The sequence below is a fragment of the Lepisma saccharinum genome, chromosome 17 (genome assembly GCF_977018435.1).
Source record: "Lepisma saccharinum chromosome 17, izLepSacc3.1, whole genome shotgun sequence".
Lineage (NCBI taxonomy): Eukaryota > Metazoa > Arthropoda > Insecta > Zygentoma > Lepismatidae > Lepisma > Lepisma saccharinum.
This window is the reverse complement of record NC_139245.1, coordinates 49,411,991-49,433,932: the sequence shown is the minus strand read 5'-3', so window position 1 is coordinate 49,433,932 and position 21,942 is coordinate 49,411,991. Positions and strand designations below refer to the sequence as shown.

Here is a 21,942-nt window from a genome sequence, read left to right as displayed (position 1 = left end):
CATCATGTTGTTATCAAATGCAATCATGATCTTAATCTGTAATGTATTGTGTTTCATTTAACGCAGAACCATATTAGTTGAAAGAAAATTGTGTAGCAAATGAGCATTCAGAATAATGCATATTCATTGCCTGGCATGTAATCTTTCATAGTTTGTAATATACAGCATTTATACATTAAACTGCTTTTTAAAGTGTATATTTTACACTTTTTTAGTGCATATTTGCATGCATATTTTGCATTTTTTTAGTGCATAACTATCCAAGCACTAGTCATAACCATACAAAGTTACTACAAGCACTAACCATATTTTCATTGTCATTTGAAATTGGTAGATGCAATATGTGCCACCCTGTATATATGTACAATATAATTCAATGCTTCGTTCTTCTATTTCAGGAGCTGTGATATATTTATTAGATTTATTCTGTAATTCAAACAACCTGCAAGTGAGAGAAAAGACTGCAGAGCTTATGGCTAAAATGGGTGCTGATAAACTGGTGGGTCCTAAAGTACGTCTCACTTTAACCCGGTTCCTTCCTCTTGTGTTTGCTGATGCAATGCGGGAATCTCCAGAGTCATGCATTAATATGTTTGAAGGAGTCCATGAAAACCCAGAGCTTATTTGGAATGAAGAGGCCAGGCAGAGGATCTGTTCTACTGTCAGAAGGCTGAGAGTGGAGTGAGTAACAATATTTTTTTTATAATATGTTAATTCTACAGCTGTCAGTATCGATGCAGTTTTAATATTTTTATTGTTACTATTTCCTAAATAAATATGAAGGGTTTGCTTTTACTCATTCATACAAAGTAAGAGATGGACTGATATGAAATTTTGGCCAATACCAATAAAGTACCAATATAACATTTACCGATACCGATAACCGATATTCTACCGATGCAATATAAAATTCCAAATGGTCCTTGAAGAACCTGAATGGTTCATTGACATCTTTACTAAATGCATGTTTCGAGGTGACTGCAATGAAAAAGAAGTTGCATATTTAGACATTAACTTTTTTCAAAAGTAGGGCATGGAGATTATAAAAAAAATTATAACAAAATGGCATAATTTTGCACTAAATTATAAGATATTTATATGGTAAAATAATCGCTAATTTTACTGGTAAACTGATACACCATATACCTATATCAGCTGATACCGACAAGAGTACCACTTTATCCCTAATATTTAGTTAAATAAAGTTATTTTGCAAAATCAAGAAAACTTTGCACATCAGCTTTCACTCAGAAGAGTGGTCATTTTCTGCATCTCACTATGGTTAAGCAGGGTGTCTGTCTACCAGTCAAGAAATGTATAGGCATGTCAAGAAAGTCAATAAATTACGCTTGTGGTCAAGAATTTTTGCTATTTTTTTTACAGTATAGTTAATTTACGTTGTTATATTCCTGTACTGGGATTTGATGAAATTGAACATTTGAAAATCTAGAATTGTATTGAGTTGTGGTTAATATTTGTTGACTTTGTTTCTTAAGAATTTCTTGAGCGTGAAGTTCTTTGTAAAAATATTAAATTAAGTAATGTGTCCATTCCTCGTTCAGGATGAAGTCTGAAGCATTATTTTTTACATGCATTAATAAAAGTCTAATTCATTGTTAAAGAACAGCTTCAGTTTTCATCTTAAGTAGCCTTGTGAATAAAAATCTAACTTTTCTTAATTTTGTAACTGTGTATACCTAAGTAGGGGGCGATTATAAGAAAAAGGGGAGAAAAGAAAGGTCAAGAAAAAGTAAAGATTTGTTATTTTGTTAGACACCCTGAAATAGCTGTAATTATGATCTTTAAAATAATACAAAAAAACATTTGAATGACATCAATCCTGATTTTATAGTTTTACTTGCAAATATATAATCATGTACACTATGAAGTATAACAGCAACAAAAAGTGTTGGTTAGCACAGAGCACATGGCTAATGATCCAATTCAGCGTTGCGTGTGTGACATTTTATACACAAAATTTAATATTCTAGACATGAGATTGGATTAAGATATTCATAATGAATTGATTTCATAGAATTATGAAGTACTTTCTGGTGTCTGCTAACAAATTAAGAAAACTTGATTATGATGTCATAGGTTGAATGCATCAAAAGCATTTACAAAAGTGTGTTTCGTGTGTGATGCTTTAAAAATGTAGAAAATTTGGACTTCATTTCTCTGTGAAGCATATGGGCTGCAGATGCTAACATCTTCTATTGGTGATGTGTGCAAATTATATTCATTCACAAACATCTAAACTTTAATGCAATTAAAAACAATAATAATTTCCACATTAATTCATTTTGTTATTTACTTGGAGTAGGACCACTTTTCGTGGATTGCCCCTAATAGGTGTCAGAAAACCTATTTGTAAACTTGTTTAATTTTTAAAGTAATTTTCTCTTCTACTGTTGTACTCTAGACCAGAAAGTATTTCTTTTGTTTCTTCAGACTTGCAACACATCTCATGTATTATTATTGCTTGCAGACACTATGAGGTTCAGCGTCAAAATCCACAGGCTGCATGGAAGATTCCAGAAGAGGGCACTTTAGCCAGTTCCATGGCTGCAGGTGAACTGGTCGTTGGAGGAGTGTACCTACGATTGTTCGTAGCCAACCCAGGATGGGTCCTCAGGCGGCCTAAAGAGTTCCTAGCTGAGTTGATGGACACTTGCCTTACGCTTATGAGCAAAGAGAAGCCAGATGTGAGGATTTTATTTTTGTTTCCACCCTTCTTATTTTTAAGGATACTTTTGTATTGAAATTATGCCTTATCGAAAGCAGTCATAATTTTCTCTTCTGATGCCTAATGATGTTATATTTCTGTGGAAATCATCTACTCTACTTCAAGTAGGTGTGTGAAAGCCTTGGTGAACGTGTGTTTAGTGCATTTCTATTACCATGATTTCTGGATTTCCATAATTGTGTACTAACTCGCTGCAATCAAGTGAGCTCAAGTTTGGTTTCTGGAGGAGGTGCTGTAAACTGTAGGTCTAGTCCCAATATCAGCATAAACTGAACTTACTTTGCTATCATTTCTATTTATTTATTTCCACATTTTCATGTACTTTTAGATTGGTTTTCAGTGCCAAGCTAAGCATTTCTAAGGAAGCACACAACTTGTGTGTAAATTAGTTTTTAGTGCATGTATTATTTTTAGTCAAATATTGAAGAAAATAATGCAGTACAGGAAAGAAAATTGTTGAATATGAATATTACAGGTGTCTACAGCACTGTACTCAGTAGATTAATGTTGCTTCCTAAATATTTGCTCAAGTTTATTTCTTTCTGTTCAGAGTTAAGAGGAAACTGACAAGATTAGTTACCTCATAGATTTTGAGAAGTTTATTGTATTAAGAAGGTAACAATAATTGATTCAAATGTGTGGAATTTTTAGAATGAGAGTAATGCGTAATTCATTTTAAAAATCAAGGCAGGGCATAGGAAATTGCCACCAAATTTTGTACATCACCCCCGAAAAGAATTGTGTGTTCCACTTTTGTGAACTTTGTTCCATTAATATAAAAAATAGAAAAAACTTTATGCATATTAATTACTTACAAACTACTAAAGATACAAATATAAAGTTTGTTACTGAAAAACGTATCATATACTAGTTTATTATGATATAAATTAATGTGATTGGTCTTTTTGTTCAAGAACTGTACGATTGAAATATTGATTTGGCACTTTCAAATGGCTCCCCATGTAGTTTTAAAACCATTTTTAACTGTTTTAATCCCATAAGTGTAGAATTTTTTTAAACAAGTTACTACTTCAAAATCGAGTGTTTTTTTAAGCAAAATTCCATTCTGTCACTCCCTTTTCCTTCTTTAAATTCCGATTCAGATTCACTGTCACAGCTTTTAATGGAGAAGAAGTGCAACTCAAGCTTCCCTGATGGTGTAGTAGTAATGTTGTCACCTTGTAATCAAGGGGTACAGAGTTCAATACATAGTGGAGACACATTTAAACTGTAGGTCCAGTCCTGATTAGCCTATGTTCATATAAAGTGAACTTATAACAAAACTGCAAAAAATTGAACTCAGTGTCTGCATCACGCAAACTTTGGTTTTGAGCCATATTTTGGTTTTCTATTATGTACGAACTACACTGTATGAAAGCAGATAACTTTTCGTACATCTAAGATATATTCTTTTTCTTCTTTTTAATCTTCTTTCTCCTCTTCTTTTTCATCTTCCTTTTCTGCTACTGTGTTTGTTTTTACAATAGCTATCATAATCTCACCTAACGTGATTGTTATGTTCTCAACACCTGGGCATATATGTATATATGCCACCTGCAGTCAAATCTAGTCCAAGCAAACGCTTAGTGTATATGCAGCAGCACAAGTTGCTTGCTTCCTTAGAAATGCAACCCACACTCGAGGGGTTAAGAATGTATTCTAATTTTTCCAATTCAAATTTTTGTTGCATGTAATAGAGTAGAGGTATTAATTTGATTTATTTTTCTGCTTCTTCAGACAGAGCTTCTTGAGACTGCCACAAGTGCCTTAGTCTGCTTACTGCAAGCTCAGCCGGCATTATCCGATCAGGTTCCAACTTTGGGTCACATTCCTCGCCTCTGCAAGCAGATGTCTGTTCATTCTCAAAACACTGCCGTTCCACGTTCTGCCATTCTCATTCTTCATCAGTTGGCAGCAAGTCAGGTAGGTTGGTGGAAATGTTTTTTTTTTCCTGTGTATCAGTATTGGGCAGGTCATGCATAAGTATTGTTTAAAATATTTAACTAGATTAATTGGATATTGATATAAATGCCTATTTTGGTCCTATGGTTAGATTCATATGCTTTCAGTGCGAAATTAGTTTTCAGGGTAACACAATCATTACACGTATTATACTTAAATTCTATAGTGCCTATAAGTTATGGCATATGGATTATATGTTTATGTCAATAAAAATAACAAAATGTCAGAATTTTGCACTAAATTACAGGCTAATTATAAATATATCAGATTTAAAAAATTACTAACAATTTTACCAAGACACCTACATTATGAAAATATAGACTGCCTTGGTCAGCATATTTAAGTTAAGTCTTAATCATGTTGCCTATAGTAGCTGATACCAATAGTGCACTAGTGAGTAATCTGCCCATCTCTAAATATTATTCGTAATGCAGAGTTATGCAGATTTTTCTTTCATCAGTTCAAATAAAGTAAAAAAAGAATTTAGTTAAATAAAGCTGTTTTGCAAAATCCAGAAATGTTTGCACACCAGCTGGTCATTCTTTGCATCTCACTATGGTGAATTAATGATACCTTTTAAATAATCTCTTATCAAAGCAGTATTTCATACTTGTAATAGTTGCTATATATTATAGTTGTGATAATTTTGAATGTTGCAGATGTGCATAGAGACAATGTGCAAAGCCGATTGCATTGCACCACTGAAACATGCGATGGAATTGAGACGAGATATGATTGGTGTTGCCTGTGAAATGCTGAACAGGGTTTTTTCAGCAAATTTTGATGAATTGGTAAAGCAGGTAAGTAGTTTCTCTATTTTTCTGCTGTGCTATCTTGATGCTGTTTTCCCATGACATTAATTAAGCAGTGCAATATTTGAAGCTAAAAATATGTCAATTTTTGCTCAAGTTTTGAGCTACGAAAAAATTTTACATCCAATAATGATATTTTGATTTTTGTTTTTACACAATCACTGCTGAACGTGCTGGTTTCTTGCTTTCTCGTGATATGCAGTGAACACTAAATGGCTCTTCATGAGCCTTCATACAGAGTTCAGTTTGGTGTGGAACTAGAGTTCCAGTTTTACAGATGCCATTCTGAGATTTTGTGTTGTTTGTCTGAATTGTAGCTTTCGTTTGGGAATTCTGCAACTTTTCTGCTCACCATGCAGAGCTGGCCCTAGCGGTTAGCTACTCTGTTACTCACCCGAGGTCCTGTGCTTCAGGGGGCCCTGCACTAGATAAAAATAATTGATTTGTGCAGTTTTTTTATGAGTTTATAGGACACTGGTGTTTCCACATATTTTTGGTAAATAAAAAAGGAAAATTTCAGTACAAAAACCGAATCAATTTAGAGTTCAAAAGTGGCAAATAAAATAAAATTTCTCTGTTATAGCAGTATATAAAATAACTCTTTGGTTTAAAAAATGTGAATATAATCCAAAATTTGATTTAAAAACTGCACTTACTACACAAAATAAATATATGCCTTCTAATAGCACATTTATGTCATTTCCAGAATATTAAGTTTATTCCTGTACAAAGGGGTCCAGTTTTGCTTCTCAAATATTTACAGCAGAATTAATAAATTTTCAATGAATTGCATAACTCCCAGGATAATTTAAACTTTAGATAGTGTCGCGTTGGTAAATAAACTGTAAATTTCGTGTTTTAGAGTCTATTTTGCATTTTGCAGTTCATTTTGCATTATTTCGTGACCTCACATCTTTCAGACACGTGAAAAATTAACATTACAATGTGTTATTTCATATTTTGTGTTTTTGTCAAAAACGAAACGTGCATGCCTCTACCAATTAAGTAACTAATGTGATGCAACCTGTAGCCGTGGATTATTTTGGTATTTGTAAGCATGTCCAAAATTACTGAAATCTTATTCAAAACGAAGTAGGCTACATGAAAATTATGTTCAAATATTTGTATCAAAAATAGTTACACCTTTATTTTTAATAATTTTACGGAAATTCTGTTTTTTTTTTTTTAGATATAGCACGAAATCGTGATGTGAATCAATGTAAATTCACTACAACATCAAAATCCAATGAAAAGTAGAAAAAACATAATTATGTTATTGGTGTGATTACATATAGCCACTTTTATAGTTATAGTAACAGTTGATATTGAACACACCCAGTTTTGTAATTAAATATACTGAACATCAGAATTGAAATGAAACAATAATTTTGCAACTTTAATTAGCGTCACATAATTCTCAGTTTTAACCATCAACATGTTCTGCTTTTGGCTCTTGGATAATAATACGAAATATATACATACATATATACATACATACGTACATATATGCATCCATATATATGTACACAATGTTTATACTTAGAGGCACATATTTTTGGTAAATAAAAAACCAAATTTCGGTACAAAAACTGAGTCAATTTCGGGTTCAAAAGCGGTAAATAAAATAAAATATCGGTGTTATAGCGGTGAAAAATTGGATGAAAAGTGGTATATAAAAAGACATTTTGGTTTTGAAATTGTGAATATAATCCTAAATTTGATTTAAAAACTACACTCATTCCACAGAATTAACATTTCACTTCTAATAGCCTATTTATGTAGTTATCAGAGTATTAAGTTTATTTCTGTGTAAAGGAGTCCAGTTTTGCTTCTCCAATATTAACAGCAGAATTAATCAATTTTCCGGGAATTGCATAACTCTCAGGATAATTCAGACCTCGGAAGGTGTCGCGTCGGTGAATAAACCCTAAATTTCGTGTTTAAGAGTTAATTTCGCTTTTTACAGTTCATTTCGCATTATTTCGTGACAAAACATGGTCTCAAAATGCATCTCACACCTTTCAAAAACATGAAAAATTAACACTACAATGTGTTTTTTCAAATTTCGTTTTTTCGTCAAAAATGAAATATGCATGCCCCTATTTATACTGTATTATGATTATATAGAATATCTGTACTTCAGACTTGGAAACAAAAATCTGATAAATTTTTATTATAAACCCTGCAAATATTGCATGCCTCAGACCCTGCATCGGTCATGAATAATGAAATTCTATCTAGTAAAAGCAGATATGTGAAAAATGTGTTGTCTTGTATTGTATTCATAGGGCTACCAGATGTCCGGTTTTTCCTGGACATGTCCTACATTTTAGCCTTATGTCCGGCGTCCGGGCGGAATTTGAAAAATATCATATATGTCCTACATTTTGAGCTTCACAAAATATGAATTAGAAAAATGCATGCTTCAGTTGAACAAAGAAAATCATGCAAGTTATAATACAAGTCTATGGACTGCACTTCCAACTTAATAGTGAAATTGATTTTGATTCAGTTATTGCCCACAGAGAAAATAAAAGTTTGTTCTGCTACAGCAAAAACGGGAGCGAATTGTGAATAAGTTTTGGGGCCACATTCTGATAATGTCACTGTTCGGTGCATGAGCGAAATTTCTTGCCCTGGGTTTTATACTGATGGACTGAAGTCTGTAAAACATTTGGTACTGGTTCAACATATTTTCAAAGAGTTTCACTGTTCACCAGTGTCAGAAATATAATTTGACTATACCTAAAATTTTGAGAGAAATTGCCTCCTCTGAGAAGTACCAAAATATCTAGTAAGAAGTGTACCGTTTACTTCTGAGTATAAGTTTGGGAATTTTGCATTTAAGAAATCATATTTTTTTTTAAATTGAAAAGTGCCAATTTTAAATTACTTTCTAACTTGTTCTAGAAATCTGTATTGTTTGTTGCGAGCGTTTTGCATCCTACATTTTTACATAAAGTCCTACATTTTGGGACATTATGTCCTACATTTCCCTCAAAGCGATCTGGTAACCCTATGTATTCGTAATAAATAATTTATATCCTCAGATGTAAAACTTTTTTTTTTTTTTTTTGCAAATAAATCACATTACTTCCAAATTTCACTCACAATTATGTGTAATGGACACAAGAAAGGACAAGATTAACAGAAAGTGCCTTTCGGCATCTTTGGCTCAAAGCCAAGAAATGTAAAGGTTACCACAAGGCATCCAGTACCATGTTTCTTCTACAAGATATCATAACATTACAATTTACGAGAAGAAATCTTCAGCACATGGAGCTAGTACAAACGTGATAAAAGCTTTTATTAATCTTTCAGCTATAATTTTCTGTAATATAATTGTATTTTAAGTATGCCTGAGTCACTTTGAACTCATACAGATGCTTGAACATTGTAACAAACATTAATAATATTCATAAATTGTAATATACAGGATGTCCCAAAAGTCCGATCTGACAGGGAAAAATAAACAATATATGTAGATGGAATTTAGCTAAAGTAAAATAAAGGCCCACTCCATTGCATATGTGCCACTGGGATATAGGTGTCATCACTTTGTAATCAAGGGGTTCCAGATTCGATACCCAGTGGAGGCACATGGTGGTTCGGATCCCACTTTAAACTGTAGGTCCAGTCTTGATTAGCCTTTCTGTGCGTAATGTGTACTTAAAAAATAAAAAACTGAGGCCACTGGGAGGTACTTGGTTCTCCTTCTTCTGCATCCCTGTTAACCACAGTATATTCCATTTATGTCTACCTGCAATACATAACGCACCACATTATCATACAGTAGCTACTGGTTAGTACACCTGTCTAAACCAAATATGGATAGGAAAACATGATTTAAACAACATGATAGTAGGAAAGGGGGAAAGCTTGTTGGGATATGATATCAACATGGTAGCCATCTTGGAGTCAACTCAATTTTCTTAAAATGAAAGAGGGTCATGTGACATGTAAAAGTGCTAGAATTTTACAAGCATGCACTATGGTATGCTGCTTGAACCCCGTCGAATATCAACAGTTGCTATCCTTCAATGCAGCCAGACCTGAAGTGGTTTTTAGAGCTCTATATCAGCACCCAAATTTTACTCTCCCTTATGTGGATGGGTCCAAGTCTTTTGAATCAGTTGGTTGTGCTTTTGTTATAAACTCTGAAAGTTGCAGTTAAACTTTACATAATGTGTGTCTCATCTATACAGCAGAACTGTATGCAGTCCTAAAGAGACTGAACTTTGTCGAAGTTCCCACTTTTCAAAGAATCTTCATTTTGCTCTCCAAAAGTAGAAATAAAACTAATTTTGCCTGTAGTAATATATGGATGTGAAGCTTGGTCCCTTATGTTAAAAGAGGAACATAAATTAAGGTATTTGAAAATAAAATCCTTAGAAAAATATTTGGAGCTAAAAGGGATGAGGAGACAGGTGAGTGGAGAAGGTTATATATTTAGAACTGCATAATTTGTCCTGTCCAGATATTATCAGAATAATTAAATCAAGAAGACTTAGGTGGGCAGGCCATGTGGCACGAATGGGAGAGGAAGGATTCTTGCTGGGAAACCTGTTGGTAAGAGACCAGTAGGAAGGCCAAGACGAAGATGGAGGGATAACATTGAGATGGACCTAAAGGAAATCTCTAAAGTTTGAAAAGATTGGATCGATCTTGCCCAGGATAGGGACAGATAGAAGGCTGTCTTGCAGCAGTGATAAACCTTCGGGTTTAAGAAGGCTAGAGAGTTAGTCGAAAGTAGAAACACCAATGATCGAATACCAGCAGTGATTTTTTGAGCTTGAATCCCAGAGTCCCAATTTTACTGTCTCTTATACGGATGACTCCCAATCCATCGAATCAGTTGGTTGTGCCTTTGTTGCAAACTTTGAAAGTTACAGTTACCTATTCCATCTACACAGTAGAACTGTATGCAGTCCTGAACGTACTGGAATTAGCGGAAGTTCACACTTCCCACTCTTCATTTTCTGAGATTTGATTAGTGTTCTCCACAGTCTGGAATCACTCTCTTCCAGGCATCCTTTACTGTAACGTATTCTTTGATGGCTTGTTCCTTATCTGCCAGTGCTGAAGTTCACTTCTGGTGGGTCCCTAGTCACGTTGGCATCAAGGGACGAAACAGCTGTTGTTGGTCCAGCCAGGGACCTTTATAGTGTTCGTTCCATGTTTTAGACATCTAGCAGGAAATGTGGGATGAGGTGAAAGGGAACAAAGTACGTGCCACCAAGCCATTCCTCTTTGTCTTTTTGAGAAGGGTGTGGCTCTTTTACAACATATCTGAAGAAAATGTTAGTGCCTCCTTACCATTTTAATGTGTTGTGTATATACTGCTGTGCAGGTCTCTTTATAGCCATGCACTTTTAACCTTTCTCGAGGGACTTGTGCCTGCCCCTATGATGCCAGGGGTCGAATCCTGGTCTGGGCATGGATGTTTGTGAGTGTTCATTCATCATGTCATCACTCGTTCCCATCTTCGCAAATTAGCCAAAAGTGGCACAAAAAGTGAAGTTAAATAATGCAAATCAATCAATCAAGGGACTTGTTACTTCCTTTTTAACTTTCAGGTAAGGATTTTAGATAAGGGGATTTTTCCTTGTATAGTTTGTAGGCTGCAAAATGACCATATGTACTGATGAAAATAATAATAATAATAATAATAATAATAATAATAATGATAACACATTTATTCATTCTTGATTGATGGTGATGTTACCTGAAGAAAACTACTGAAGATCGTTCTGATCGCATTGTGTAATTGCAAAAGAATTTGGTGAACATCACCCACACACCCTGTGATAAAGTGTACAAGTTGAGTAAGAAATTGCAAGAAATGGGTGCAATGTACAGTGACTGACATTTCTGGGTTGTAACGACTCCAATTTACTTTAGATTGGATCATTACAACCCAGAAGTATCCATGATTATAGATTACATTGCAATAAATTCATTTAATCTACATTCCATTCCTATTCTTTCCCTACAGGGTCATACTTTTAGAACACCCTGTACAAGTATTATACCACATCAATTTACTTTTCTTTCAAACATTCAAAGAATTACAAGCATGTTAATCAGAACACAGTGGGACGACAACGAATATTGTAAAAATTCACTTTTGCCACAAAATGTTGATGTAAAATGAAAGAAATCATACATTGTGCTTAATTCCCAGGATAATTAGAGTCTGCAAAAGCATCATGCAATATTTTTGCAGACGTAGAAAAGACTACATGGATTCCATATAAGTATCTGTTATTCATTTTGAACTGATAACAGATATACTATATAACATTTGGGCTGAAAAGTTTGTAGGCTGACTCATAGATGGCGTTACTAGAATTAAATCCATGTACTAACCTTCAAAAGATACATGTATAAATTTCACAGCTGCCGGATAATTAGTTCGTGAGATATAGCATTGTGAGTGAAGCAGCTTTTGTTATTGTGAAAAAATGGATAAAAAAGAATTTCGTGTGTTAATAAAGCATTGCTTTTTGGCGAAAAAAAAAAAATACTGTTGAAGCCAAGGCTTGGCTTGATAAACATTATTCGGACTCTGCACCAGGAAAATCAACCGTTGAGAAGTGGTTTGCTAAATTTAAACGAGGCGAAATGAGCATCGAAGACGATGCACGCAGTGGATGCCCCAAAGAGGCTGTTACCGACGAAAACATCAAAAAAGTCCACAAAATAATTTTAAATGATCATAAAGTGAAGTTGATCGAGATAGCTGAGACTTTAAAAATATCAAAGGAACGTGTTGGACATATTGTGCATGAATATTTGAACATGCGAAAGCTGTGTGCAAAATGGGTGCCGCGCGTGCTCACAATCGATCAAAAGCAACAACGTTTTGATGATTCGGAGCAATGTTTAGCGATATTCAACCGTAATAAACACAAATTTTTCCGTTGATATATTACAATGGATGAAACATGGCTCCATAACTACACTCCAGAGTCCAATCGACAGTCAGCCGAGTGGACTGCACGTGATGAACCGAATCCAAAGCGTGGAAAGACGCAACAGTCGGCTGGCAAGGTTATGGCATCAGTATTCTGGGATGCGCATGGTATTATATTCATTGATTACCTCAAAAAGGGCCAGACCATCAACAGCAATTATTACATAGTGTTGTTGGAGCATTTAAAGGATGAAATCACGAAAAAACGGCCCCATTTGAAGAAGAAAAAAGTGCTGTTTCATCAAGACAATGCACCGTGTCACAAATCAATGAAAACGATGGCAAAATTATATGAATTAGACTACGAATTGCTTCCCCATCCACCATATTCTCCAGATCTGGCCGCCAGTGACTTTTTCCTGTTTGCAGACCTTAAAAGAATGCTCGCTGGAAAGAAATTTAGCACTGATGAAGAGGTAATCGCCGAAACTGAGGCCTATTTTGAGGCTAAAGAGAAATCGTACTATAAAAATGGCATCGAAAAATTGTATGACCGCTATAATCGTTGTATCGCCCTCAAAGGCAACTATATTGAATAATAAAATCGAATTTTGTCAAAAATATTTTTTACTATGTTAGCCTACGAACTTTTCAGCCCAACTGTTAGACATTGGATATTCAGTTTGGCCTGTGATAAAGTGTATACATATTTGTATTCTGATGGTTGAATAACATTTACATGTTTGATGTTCGCAGGCTCTACAGGCAGACATGGTTACATATCTGTTGAGTTTGTTGGAAGGTCGTTTGGAGACCCTGGAGAATCCAGCTGCCACAAAAGCTCAAATCGTAAAAGCATTGAAGGCCATGACCCGTAGCCTAACTTACGGAGAAAAAGTATTAGGGATTTTAGAAAAATCATCTGTGTGGGCAGAATACAGGGACCAGAAACATGACTTGTTCATTAGCAACACGTCGGTTGGAGGATATCTGACAGGTAGAGAAATATTTATGTTCTCATATGTTGTGGGTGTGCGAATTACTCACAATTACAGAATAATAAGCATTCTTAAAAAAATATTAAAAAATATACATTTATAAAAATACTAAACTTATTTTACTTATGATTAGTGAGTATGTACTATTTCCAAACAATGTTTCAGGAATCAACTGTTCCCTTCATCAGGTTCCTTCTAGACTAGCAAGATCGCTTCATAGCCAAGTTAAATTGAATTAAAAACAAGGAAAAAGGATATAGGAATGGCTATGGTAGAAAAGCAATTCTTAAAACTTGCCCAAACCTGTTAAAACTTCCATCCCCACTACCATTCTTTCGTTAAACCACATGAGTTAAAAATTCAATCTTAAAAGAACTGTTAGACTTAAAAAGTTAAAAGACGCACACCAATTCACTTCCGCCCGTGAGGGATCTGGATTGCCTTCTTGCAGAATGTAGGAAGTTCTCTGATTCCACTCCCTGCCCACAAATTTCCCCTTCACTCCCCCTACCTGCTTAAGTCACGCCATACTCAAAGTCACGGATTTCCCGAGCCTCGCAAATTCCATCCAGGGTAAAAAAAAAGTTTTCATGTTACCCCGGACGTAATTCGCGAGGCTCGGGAAATCCGTGACTTTGAGTATGGCGTGACTTAAGCAGGTAGGGGGAGTGAAGGGGAAATTTGTGGGCAGGGAGTGGAATCAGAGAACTTCCTACATTCTGCAAGAAGGCAATCCAGATCTCTCACGGGGGGAAGTGAATTGGCGTGCATCTTTTAACTTTTTAAGTCTAACAGTTCTTTTAAGATTGACTTTTTAACTCATGTGGTTTTACGAAAGAATGGTAGTGGGGATGGAAGTTTTAACAGGTTTGGGAAAGTTTTAAGAATTGCTTTTCTACCATAGCCATTCCTATATCCTTTTTCCTTGTTTTTAATTCAATTTGACTTGGCTATGAAGCGATGTTGCTAGTCAAGAAGGAACCTGATGAAGGGAACAGTTGATTCCTGAAACATTGTTTGGAAATTGTACATACTCACTAATCGTAAGTAAAATAAGTTTAGTATTTTTTAAATATTTTTTAAGAATGTTTATTATTCAATAAGTATGTTGTAAAGTTATTTACTGTTGTAAATACTTCTTATAGAAGTTTCATACCAGTTCTTATTTATATTTTAAAAACATTCAAGAAAGCTGTGTCATGTGTTTTGAATAAAAGGCAACAAGTTCTAAGTTCATTCCTGGTATTTAAAAAGAAAAATGACAGATTACATGTCAAACATGATACATTAAATATACATAATAGAATAACGTTATTTATTTGTGCAGTACTGTTAATTGCAACATTAGTATGAAGCCACATATATAAACAAGGCTCTTGGATCATTTTCTTGTTGAGAGAATATATGTTCCCACTGACTTGGAAATGGTTAGCACAGTGTTCTGCCATGCCTGGGGGCCCGGGTTCGAATCCCAACCTGGACATTGGTGTTCTTTCTGAGTGTCCCCTTCATCAACTTCATCATACAAGGTGCCACAAAAAAGAACGATGTTTTTGGAATAAGTGTAAAGTCAAGATACAAATGTTTTATTAACACCAAAACCATTGGTAAGAAATGCAGTTTAAACACGTATACAGTGATGATTTAAGTATGGAAGATGATGTCAGCAAAGACATCCGGCTGTATACACATCCGGAGCCTCTGATTATTATTTTTTTCTATAGACCCTGATATAGGGTAGAAACGTCATGTGTTAAGTGTTTTTTTACTGAAATAAAGATGCCATGTCAGCGTGTTTATCGTTTTTCCTATCATGGAAACAAGGCTTAACCCTTGGATGCCGATTTTCCAGGTATTTGCATTAATGCCGAGCACGTTTTCAGCAGGAAATTTGAAATTCTGCTTGCTTCGAAATGAAATTTTATATTTTCGGAACTAAGGATGTTAGATTGATTGATTGATTTAGTTTATTTTATTTTGCATTTCGTGCCTCTTAGCTAATTTGTGAAGATGAGGATGAGTGATGAAATGATGAAATTGATGAATGGAAATTCACAAACAACCAAGCCTGAGCAGGATTCGAACCTTGGACCCTTGGCATTGCAGCACCATGTGCTAACCACTTGGCCACAGGGTCCGGCAAGAATGTTAGAGGTACAAATGATACCTCATTTTGTTCAGTATACTTTGGGCTATAATCCTGATGGAAAGAAAAAATCCGTAATCAGTTAGAAGAAGAAGAAAAGAAGGGAAAGTAATTATTTTTTTCATGAAATTTGAAATTCATCAGACCCCTCGCAGGCTACGCCAGGACGTAATGCCTGGTATGTTTGCCATTGATGTGGAAAAAATTACGCACTTATTGCTAATACTTTTGGAGAAAAAAAAATTCTGCTTGCTTCTAAATGAAATGTTATATTTCATATTTTACATTTACTAATTGTTAATTACATGTCTCTAGACTCGTGCAGAGCTCAAAACATGTATCTTTGATCATTATCCAAGTTACAGTATGGTAAAAAAAAAGTAACATACTACTATGAGCAAAAGCTCCTTGTGACAATATGTTAGAATCCGGCATTGGTGCAAATACCTGCTGTGACAATATGTCACGGCTCATCCTTTAAGGGTTAATCATGTTACAATTTGTTTTAAAATTCTTCTGTAGCTGGAACAAGTGCTAAGTTTTAAATTTTGAAACTTGTATTTGCTGAAGGTCTGTAATTGCTTGTGTTTTAGGAAGATTTTTGCTAAGATTATTCTCAAATTTGTTCAAAGTTATCCTACATTATTATAACAACAAATACACCATAATACCATGTATTTTTAATAACATTTTATTTGTATATAATCTGATGTACTCAGCACAGAAATACTCCTGTACTGTGTTGGTGTTTCACAATCATCTTTTTGCATCCTCAAGGACTCAATTATTTACATCCATTCCTTAGGAAGAGGGAGTGGAAATTTCGATTAAAGCATTTACAATTGTTCTACAAAGAACCTGAATGGTGTATTCACCTCATCAATTAATATACATAACCAAGTGAATGCAATAGGTTATACCTGAGAAAATGAAAATATATGTTTTGACACTTACTTTATAAAATAGGGCTATAAGAGCTGTATCTTTATATTCATAGAAATATAACACAATGGCAGAATTTTGCAGTAAATTACAGGCCATTTATAGAAATATTGGACTGGTAAAATTATTGGCATTTTTACACATAGAACAACATTCCTATATCTCCTGATTAATCTGTCACACAACTGTATATTGCTTAAATGCTGGCTGAAAGGAATTCACAGCAAGTTATTGCATTCCCACAAACTCCTTCAAAATCAAATCACATGTACAGGAAAACCTCGTTAATACGAAGTTTAAGGGACCAAAAAATGTCAACTTCGAATTAAATGATTTCGAGTTATACAAACTTTTCAAGATGGCGCCTGTTTTTCTGGTGTAAATAAAGTAGAGTATAAATTACCCCCACAACGGATGTTTTATACTTGGTGGTAGCTGAGAAAATAAGCTTTATATGTACTATATAGTAATATTGTACGTTTTAAAGAAAGTGTAAAAAATGTTACACAAAATGAGAACACGGAGCTTACGCGGACACAAAGATTCTAAGGAGACGGTTAACACCATTTATCCTGCTTAGTTATACAACCGGTTATGCACGGGATGCATGATGTGGCAAAAAGTCTTTTAAAAAACTGTATTTTGTTTTAATTGTGCAAAGTCGTTGCTCTTTCACGAAATTCTTACAATTTTAGTTCATAAGAAACCCGTTTGCACGGAAACCTACGGAAAGGAAAACAATCTCGTTTATTGCAAGAAGTGAAACTCGGAAGAATCTTGACAGTAGTCACACTGGCGTGAGCAAGAGATGGGAGATAATCGGACAGAATGAATATTGGATTTGATGTTCGTTCACTAGAATACTGTCTGTTGCAGGATTAACTGGTAAGAGAAGATTCTCTTGGGAGAGAACACAACCTTTCCCTGGCACAAAAAAAAATCGTAAAAATAAAAATAAAAAAATCAGGGCTGTAAATTTCGTTCTGGTTCGGCTGTCTAAAACCCATCGTAAAAAAAGTCACCTTTTCTTTGCTTCAGTTAACTTCATATTCGCCCCCTGCCCCCTTTGCAGGAATCAGTCCAATCTCTTCCTCTACTTGCATTGTAATCGTCTCTGAAAAAGTAAACACACAACTTGCGATCTGTTTGCACCAAATGTGTATCCTAGGACACATTAAACAGTGCCGCACTCTATAATCATTCTGGTTTGGATCCCACTTTAAACTGTATATTTAGTCCCGCTTAGCTCATCAGCATAAAATGAACTCAAAACAAGATTTACGAAACTTACGTATTTTCAGATTAATTGGCAATTTATTGTAGGATTCAGGAGTATTCTGGAGGTCAAACACTCGCTCCGCCAAAACTTTTCTTCTCGTATTCCTACATTGAGCCTTGCGTGTTTTTTTTTTTTTTTTTTTTTAAACCAGCACGCTAATGGTTCTGAAGCATTTCGTTATCGTCAAATCAAAACAGCTTTGCGAGATTCAAAACAATGACCCTTATTCCTTCGTGCTGGACGAGTCATTGCCTCGGCACTGGCGCCAGCTGCAGCGTAAACACAATGAGACCGGCTGGAAGTTAGAGCAACAGGTGGCAGAAGGGAAATCATCCACATTTTAAAGATAACGCAATTGTCGAAGACCGAACTTTTATCAGCAGTGTGAAAAAGAAAAATGACCCTTGCATTACGTTTTACCATCAACAGACAATAATACGGGCAATATTTCCTATCCAGACATCTGCATTCAAACAAGAAAGAGGGACCTGAATTCTGTAATTATCGCATTACCATGCACACCAGTGGCGGATAACGAGCTGTTGTAGGAGAAGGGAGGGGGTCACTTTTCTTTTTCTTATCCTGCGGTTTTTGTTCGTTTTGAAGAATGTATTCAGAACTGGTTCCTTTATTTTAGATGCCAAAAGAAAGGAGCCTGTGTGCGCACACGAGCAAGAAAATCGTGGCCGAAACAATTAGCAATGGACTCCCCCCTGTTTACTGATAGAAAAAGGGAGAAGTCACTCAGCCAACAGAACACTTTTTTGGCAAATTTTATGACCGGCACAGTTAGGAAACGTATGAAGCAGGAAACGGGAGTTGCAACATACGTAAGATCGATGTCAACTTTTGCGGAAAACCTAGATGACACCGCATTAAGCGGGTTGACGATGTGTAGTTGGCATATGTGGCTTTGATTATCTGCAACAGTTTCCCTTTTTTAATGAAGTTCTACAGGGCAGAAAGAACACACTTTTAATGAAAGTGGTTACCGGAAGTTGTCGGCTACCACACCAAAACTTGCTCGCTCACGGGAAATTGCTGAATCTCGAGCTCAGAGCTAGACAGATGGGCGAGACTTCCAGGCGCCACGTGTCTTTTATTTTGGAATATTCCTACGATCTTATCTTGCATTTCTCATCTAGCACTGGTGAATATTTCTAAGGTGGCGCATTCAGCGGGGAAAGAGTTTGACCTGCCATGCACATTGACAAAGAATGTCAATGTCCAGTGGGCATTTCGAGCTTCTTCCCTCGAGTTGTCAGCAGCTCTTAGGAGAAGGAAACATGTCAAGGTCAAGTTAAAATAATGTCCAAGTTCTCTCCACATATGATCTTCTCTTGTCGACTTATTCAGGTGTCTACTTCGAATTAAGCGAAACCAGTTTTGTGGAAGGGTCTTGTAAACAACTCCGTATTAAAAATTATCCGTATTTCGATTTATCCGTACTGAAATACATTATAAATCCTATCTTATCGGCTGGGGAATGGGAAGAACTTCGGATTAAAGGGTACTTCGTATTAACCAATATCGTATTAACGAGGTTTTCCTGTATATGAGAATCTTTTCTACATCCAATTTTTATATCCTCAAAAAGTCAGGGAAATTTACTGTTCTGTTTTTTACTGAGCAGGATTGGTCATGCCATGTTTATTTAGAGGATGTTTCCTATGATCTTCCTTTTATTTTTTCTTAATTTACTTTCAAAATTGTTCAATGAACTTTATGCATTTTGATTAAAATGTAAATTGAAGACATTATTTGTTTTGCCAAATGAGTGGAACCCTGGAAGTTGTACATGAAATATATTTTGTTTTCAGCTGGTACACCAAGTGTTGCTGGATACTTGACACAGGGATCAACTAGGGTAATGCCAGATGCACCACCACCAATGGACCACGAGGAACGCCTCACTCACACCGGTTCTATATGATCATCATTTCCCATAGTTCTGGTAGCTAGATAGATGCTACTTGATTGTATTTCACTATGAAGAATTTGTACCAGGTAACAAAAAGAGCTTTATTGAATTTCTCACCTGCAGTGAAGTACTTCAATATATCCAAATAAAGTAAAGTACTTTGTTGTTGGTTACTGAGAAGACTTGATCCGAATGTTTTCTCTCGACAGACACTTGTAAGCATTGTGCTAATTTTCCATTCAAAATGTTTGACTTTGAAGCTGAGAAAGGGTGCATATCTGTATGTGATACATATACAAGACAATAAGGTAATTGCCTACATAATTAAAATAAGTTGAAGCATATTCCAAATACGTTGATTGAAGTGCACAACATGGATATCTGAAAGTGATTGTTACAAGATAGAGAGATTTTTAATTGGTAGCGTATGCTTACAAATAATGCATTTGACACTAATTGTTGATATCAGTGGGAGTTTTAGAAATGGAGATTAATTTTCTATCAGATGTTAACTGCATTGGAATTAGTGAAAGAATGTGTACTTAGAAGAATGTCTGACTTTTTGTAAAAATGAAGATTACAGGGAAAATGAGTTTCAGTGCATTTGATATGGAGATCAGATGGCCAATTGCAATTAAGTGTTTCATTGTGATATTCCCCATTCCCCGTGTTGATCAAGATAATGACCAAGTGATTAAAGAGTTAAATGTAAAGGACACGCTGTTGACAAAAGTGTGTTCCCTCCTGTGTGTCTGTGTAGACATGAGTGTGCATGTACATGTTGGAAGCAAAGCATACAACTGACGTTGTTCCATTCCTATATTCCATATGTGTTTGTGAAACTGGGTGTATGTTTGTGCGTGTGTCTGTGTATATATAGTTATAGAGCTATAAGTTAGTTACAATGTATAAAAAAAGACTGTACATTGCATTTTTATGTACTACAAATGAAGATTATTGTTATATAAATTTATACCTGAAAATTAATGTTGAGCACCAGTGATGATTAAGGAAGAAATCTGTATTTTCTTTATTTGTATAATAAATATATAACATATTTAGTATGTACTGATATTTCCAAAAAAATTGTTCTTTCTCTTTTATGGTGTACTCATGCAGATTGGTATATTGTCGAAATAAGATAATTGCTGCAAAATCTGTGAGCTTTTTGAACTGGCATATATTTTAATATATTTAATATAGAAAAATATTTGGACCTAAAAGTGATGAGGAGACAGGTGAGTACAGAAGGGTACATAATTTGTATTCATCTCCAGATATTATTAGAAAGATGAAGTCAAGAAGACTTAGGAGGGCAGGCCATGTGACACAAGTGAGAGAGGAAAGAGGAGTTTACAACGTTCTTGTTAGGAAACCTGATGGTAAGAGACCAGTAGGAAGGCCAAGACGAAGACTGAGAGATAACATTGAGATGGACCTAAAGGAAATTAGTATGGATGGAAAAGAGTGGATAGATCTTGCTCAGGATAGGTACAAATGGAAGCCTTGTGTTGCTGCAGCCATAAACCTTCGGGTATAAGAAGGCTAGAGAGTTAATTAGTTTTGAACTGGCATATGCTCCACCCTAAATTGACCATGGACCAACCTGTTAACATATCTCTGGTTTTGTAACCTGCTTGATCTATATGAACTACACTGAAGCCTTCTCAGGGAAGGCAATTGTAGATTCGAACACTACAGAAGGTCTTTTGATTGTATATTAGACTTGAAACCTGATTCAAAGATGCAGTAGAAGTTAAGGAGATACTATCAAATATTTGCTTTAGTTAATCTTGCTGGTAAGCCTCAAGGTTCGTGAAGACTTTCTCCTACCCTGCTTCAAGAGGTCTGACCATAACAGCCCCTGTTCAGTGGGGGGGCGGGGATCGTAAATTTGTGATGTCATCGTGGAAGCAAGCTTTCCTTCTGCTTTGACAAAGTCATTTGAAAACAACGAAGACGTGTCAATATTTTTCAATAGTTACAACAAAGTATTTGATTCATTATGTCGTTCACTTCATTTCTGGGGCATGACATGCACGTAGGCACTTATCTAGAAATATATTTGGGAAGGGTTCTTGGATGCTGGTCAATTGTATCACATGCAATAAGAATAACAAAATTTTGATATTACAATATCTGCTAATAATACTATATTATAAGACAAAGAGCGCATAAAGTGGTCGACTTTCGATATTGCCATCGAAGTTCCCGGGTCAG

At 35.3% G+C, this 21,942-nt stretch overlaps 1 protein-coding gene across 2 annotated transcripts in view; it reads left to right on the top strand.

The window, feature by feature from the left end:
- The window catches only part of Rme-8 (receptor mediated endocytosis 8), a 193,259-nt gene extending 172,471 nt beyond the window's left edge, over positions 1 to 20,788 (top strand). For both annotated transcript variants that reach the window (XM_083139435.1, XM_083139434.1), the window contains exons 32-37: positions 399 to 681; positions 2,489 to 2,705; positions 4,484 to 4,669; positions 5,368 to 5,508; positions 13,193 to 13,433; positions 19,622 to 20,788. In XM_083139435.1, the coding sequence (XP_082995561.1) occupies positions 399 to 681; positions 2,489 to 2,705; positions 4,484 to 4,669; positions 5,368 to 5,508; positions 13,193 to 13,433; positions 19,622 to 19,734 (1,181 nt within the window). In that variant the 3' untranslated portion in view covers positions 19,735 to 20,788. The remainder of the gene's footprint in view (positions 1 to 398; positions 682 to 2,488; positions 2,706 to 4,483; positions 4,670 to 5,367; positions 5,509 to 13,192; positions 13,434 to 19,621) is intronic.
- Positions 20,789 to 21,942: the final 1,154 nt, after the last annotated feature.